Source organism: Etheostoma spectabile, chromosome 16 (genome assembly GCF_008692095.1).
Source record: "Etheostoma spectabile isolate EspeVRDwgs_2016 chromosome 16, UIUC_Espe_1.0, whole genome shotgun sequence".
Taxonomy (NCBI): Eukaryota; Metazoa; Chordata; class Actinopteri; order Perciformes; family Percidae; genus Etheostoma; species Etheostoma spectabile.
This window is the reverse complement of record NC_045748.1, coordinates 17,614,764-17,620,129: the sequence shown is the minus strand read 5'-3', so window position 1 is coordinate 17,620,129 and position 5,366 is coordinate 17,614,764. Positions and strand designations below refer to the sequence as shown.

General features: G+C 36.6%; 1 protein-coding gene across 1 annotated transcript in view; it reads right to left on the bottom strand.

The window, feature by feature from the left end:
• Window positions 1-5,366, bottom strand: part of astn2 (astrotactin 2) — a 285,511-nt gene that overhangs the window by 130,978 nt on the left and 149,167 nt on the right. Inside the window, exons 8-9 of the mRNA XM_032540394.1 lie at window positions 1,721-1,805; window positions 717-791 (exon numbers count right to left, since the gene is read on the bottom strand). Of these exons, the coding sequence (XP_032396285.1) occupies window positions 717-791; window positions 1,721-1,805 (160 nt within the window). The remainder of the gene's footprint in view (window positions 1-716; window positions 792-1,720; window positions 1,806-5,366) is intronic.

Here is a 5,366-nt window from a genome sequence, read left to right as displayed (position 1 = left end):
ACACACACACACAATTAATTTCAAATAATTGCATAGTACTGGCCTAGTGAAAAGTATACAACTTGCATTGGACATTCAGAAGAATTGGCTTAAAATAGTAATTATTTACTATGGTTGTATTTTATATGAATAAAGAACAAAACAATTAGATGTGATGTAGATATACTGACATTGCTTCTTTTGTTGTTGTAAACTAACAAGGCATATTTTTGATTCCAGATTGTAACTTTTTATGTGTTGGAAGGGCTAGAGTATTTAAAAAGCCTCATCAGCGTGATCAAATTTTTTGTCTGTATAAAAAAGCCAGGTGTATCTGGACTATTTAAAGGAAATAAATAAAAACACCAAAGTGATACTGAATGGGTACTTTGAGCTTTGCACTTTTTGAAGAATGTCAGACACAATGACCCCATCAAGAATGAGTTGTGTAACAAAAATGGCAGTAAAAGCATTTGAAACAAGTCCATCCAAGACTGCCCCTTGGGCTTTTTCTCCACACAAGAGCCCATGGGTGAGACATCACCCTGCACGAGGTGTATTTGTGTGTCCATCCTACTGTGTCTATGTGTATCTGCTCATCTGTATGGTCCGTTACACACATGCACACACAAACACATGCCAAGAACACCACCATCATTTCATTGTGTGTCCAAAGAGTCACATATGGCCAGCAGAAGTCATGCACACAGGAGATGCAGCAGAAGTGATGGACTCACCTGAAGATCCTCTCTGGGGCCTGCTCTCCTGTAACTAGGTCGTAGCCTTTCTCCAGATTAGCGTATGGCCAAGGACTTGAGGACAGAGCAGAGGGAACACCAAATCAAAAGACATATACAAAACAATACTTAAATACTGTATTAAAAACTATGGCAATGTTTTTCATTAATAAAGATGTTGCAGTTGCAATTTCAACACTGTGTGTGTGTGTGTGTGATACGATATACCGAAACAATTGAAATAGAAGGTCACAATTAATTTCACTTGATCAAACACTGTTTTCATGTGGATGAGATTACCCTCTGTCAGCTGTTACTCCTTCAGAACTGTAAATGGAAATTTGATCTATGACTGGACTGAATCCAGCAAATGACAAGTGGCGCTGAATAACAATGTGGGATCCTTTTAATTGAATCAATGATTGGGGAAGCCAGGCAATTGTCAAACAAGGTCACAGTCAAAGAGTTGCCTCATTTTACTTACTTTTCTATCCCTATTGTGTCCATTTTTAATATTTCTTTATTTATTTATTTATTTATTTATTTTTCATTTATTTGTCTCTCTCCTTCTCTGCCATCCTCTTTTGTTTTGTTTAATTACACACTGTAGCTTACCTTCTCCTCCTTCTATCTGTATTTCTGATTACCTCTTCAAAGTCTACATCCTCAAGTTAAAATACTGTACAGGCACATTTTCATGTTTTAGGCCATTTACTACAAATTGCTTATATTTGACATTACTGGTGACCATTTTTGAAAGCATACAGTAAATTATAAAAATTGATTTTCTTCCTTCGTTTCCATTCATTTCAATACTTGCAGAGATGTGAAACTTTCCAGATAGCTAATCCATCACTGCAAACAATTCACCTTTACTTTATGTAAAGTTAATATAACTGCTAATGCAGTTGGGAGTTGGGAGTAGGGACTGCGAAACCAGCCGTAAGGTCATTTAAGTACAAGTGAGTTTTTAAATACGAGTGGATAGAGCAGACAAGACTTACCCTTCGTTTCGACCCCAGTCGCTGCGCACGCAGAGGTGTTTATGGACAGGATCGGGGGAATAACCCTCATGACAGCTGCATTCTCCTGCGACAAAGAGTAAAAGAAGGGGCACAGTGGCAGATATTTATTCATCTTCAGTAGCTGAATAAATTACCATTTAAGTGACCCGGCCTGCTCATTCTTTAGATCAAATAAGCAGTTGCCATGCCACCTAATTTCACAGCTAAATTTCTCCAGCGAACAAAGCTGGAGTACATTTACAGTGACACCAGTACCATTAGCTGGGCTATTTCCTGGAATATTTTACAAAATTTAAAAGCAATCATCCACTTGGATTGCTCATTACACTGTCCACTATAGCTTTTTCTCCCAGAATACTATGGACATAGCTTGATTAGTTAAGATAAGGGCCTGTTAGACAACACATTAAACATTATGGGTGAGTATATTTTGGCATGTGTAATGACTTAAAAACACATGGCACCAGCAGCCAAAACTGTCATACCATTTGTTTACTTACACACACAGTGTTACTCCATGGAATCAGTGAAATGGATTATGCTGGCTAGAATCAGAGAAAAAGTGGGTTTCTTATTGCTGCCAGTATCCCTATAAGTCTTTATCATCCTCACTAAGGTATTTTAGTCTTTTGATTTTGTGTCTTGGTACAAGATCTCCACTTAGCACGGCTCAGTTAGCTGGACAGCTCCTACTGCAGAATGAGACACTCAGACGGCAGGAGAGCCACTTTGTTTTGGTACAGGAGGCTGCCAGTCTTGCAGCTAGGTCAGTTTGTACATCTCTGGCTACTGGGGCTGCTGACTCACATGTTATCCATTAAGATCAAAACCACCCGTTACATTTTGTACATCATAATACATTCTTTAATTGGTTACCAACAGTGCCTAGTTGGTAGTGAAATGTACGCGGGGATTGATCTTCTGGAAATAAGATGTATTTCTTCCTTAGATTTGAAGCTTCAAGTACAGCACTTACCATTGTATTTTGTCCATAGCAAATCCCCACCAATAGGTCCCAAAATGTACAAGTTAGATAGTAAATGCTGTAAACATATTCTGTAGATCTTCACAGTCCTGAAAGAACAAAGCCAGCAGCATTGGACATGAGGCAATTATCCTAGAAACATACTTTCGTTGAGCCAGACTACTACTCAGATAACATTAAACAAACCAATGAATATGCATTATTTCATGTGGGTCAATTCTATGAGTTTCATAAAGATAGAAATGCATGATTTATGATAAATAAAGTATTCAGAATACATGTAAAATACCTTTAAGGTAGAAGGGTGCATTTTTTAAATCTTAATCACGGATATCTTTACCATCTTTTTTATTATCAGTGTTCCCAAAATAAATTCTACTGAATGCTTTCTCTTGACCTATATGGAGTCATAACACCAGAAAAATGTGTAATGGCCACCCAGGCAACACCATTCACATTTTATCACCTAGTGTTTAATAATTTACGGGTTGAGTTTATAGGTTTAAGACTGACTCACAGAGTGATACACCACCAGGATTCAGTCACAGAGAAGCAACAAATATGTTTTTATTAGCCTGCAGCTATTTCATGTGCCCTCACTAAATAAAAAGCAAATAGTCTTAAAAAGGCTGCACTTTGAAATGTGGACATTGATAACATTCAAATAGCATTTCAAATAGAAGATGACTGATGAGCAGGATAATAGTTGCATCTATCATGAGAATGTATTTTCATAATTTGATGAAATAACTTTTTCTTGCCGTCAATTACAGTACATTTCCTCAGAGTTTGAGACCAATAAAACAAAATATGTTCTTCAATTTGTAAGTCTCTAAGAAAAAAAAAAAAAATAATAAAAAAAAAAAAATTGAAAAAATGCAATAGTAACAATAGTAAACAATGCCATGAGTCACTTTGTGTATCCAAATTTAACCTATCGAAGGATGACATTGTTACCGTCCAAAGCAGTAACAAATCTAGGTTTAAAAATGGTTAAGGTTACAATTTGGTTAGGGTAAGGGAAAGATCATAGTTTGGGATAAATGACTACTTTGTTAAGGTAACGGGAATCAAACCGAGGCCGGTGTTAGAATTGTCCAACATTTCATTGACCCATTCATCCAGTCTGAACTCCTCTCTCTGCAGACTTTGTGGCTGTATAACAACACCATATCCTACTTAGCTCGGGGGCTTTGAATGTAAACATATACCATTTTAGAGGCACTGCTGAAATGATTGATGCTGTCATTTACTTTGAAAGACAGTCTCCTCCTTTGATTTCATACTCCCAGGCACACCAACATGTATTCTGTTCACATTGCAAAAGTACACATTCAAACATACACACATCCATTACCCACGGCTACTCTTTGGATACACATTTAACCTAGTTAAAGTTAAATCTTCCTGACTGCCAGAGGCACTGCTTAATTAAATCCATCTTGCATGTGCAGTCATGTCACATGTTACCAGTTACATGCTGGAGAGGTAGGTAGGGAAGTGTCTCTCACTTTTCCTTCCCTATTTCTGTCTCCCAGTTGCAAGAATTGGCATTTTCATTAGTATTCTGTAAGAGGTTAGGCAACTGTGCCGATTTCCCCTTTTACATATGCAACGGGAGATATTTACATAGCAAACTCTGATTTGTTGGTGAAAATGCATGACAGCATGTCTGATTTATTGGAGAATGGACATGGGATCATGCTGCATCAAGGAGCTGATAAGTGCTGCTGACACGTGTTATACACCAGCTTGTGCTTGGTTCAAGAGGAGACATTTAATAGGACATTGTCAACATATTTCATACACACCAAAAAACCTAATAAATAACAGTTTCTTTGGTGAATGCAAGCAAAGTTTGCAAGTGACAGAGCTAAATGCTACAATTTCTATCATGAAATTCATGAAACACCTTTTTGTATTTTAAAATATTACTGGATGTTTTTAGTATCTACGTTATCTACGGTCTTCTTTGGTTAGTGGGCAGTGACAATCGCATTAATGCTGACGATTGGCTGAGGTTGAGTAAAATTTCACGGTAAGCCAATCAGACGTAGAGTTGGGCGGGTGTTCAAAAGCATGCATAGTCGGACACAACAAACAACACAAGAGAGTCAGTCAACGAAAGACAGGTAAGGCAAGCCCAAATGGGGGACAATAAATATCAAAAGTTTCAAAAATCTATTATGTTATTTGTATTGAGTCACAATATAAACATACTGTAATATCTACATACATGGCATTTGTTTGGAGGCTAGTCTCACTTTGTCCCACAGCAACATTAAAATAGTTTAGATTTGTGTATATTGTTTCTTCTAATTATATATTGTATTAAGTGACCATTTCATTATAATATTCAGATTTATCATAAGTAATTTAAACGGTTAACATGTATTTTTTTAAATGTACAATTCTATATCTGAATAATAATAATCCAACGCAACTTTGCAACATACAACCATCCACTTATTCACAGGGACAGATGGCATTCTGGAACACAGGACATTTGGACACTACTAAATTAGAAGTGAGTAGAGTCCACACAATCTAATTAACAATACCACCAAATATATCAAATGAAAATCACACTCAATTAAGCATGACTAACTGAATTAAATTGAATATTATATATATATATAT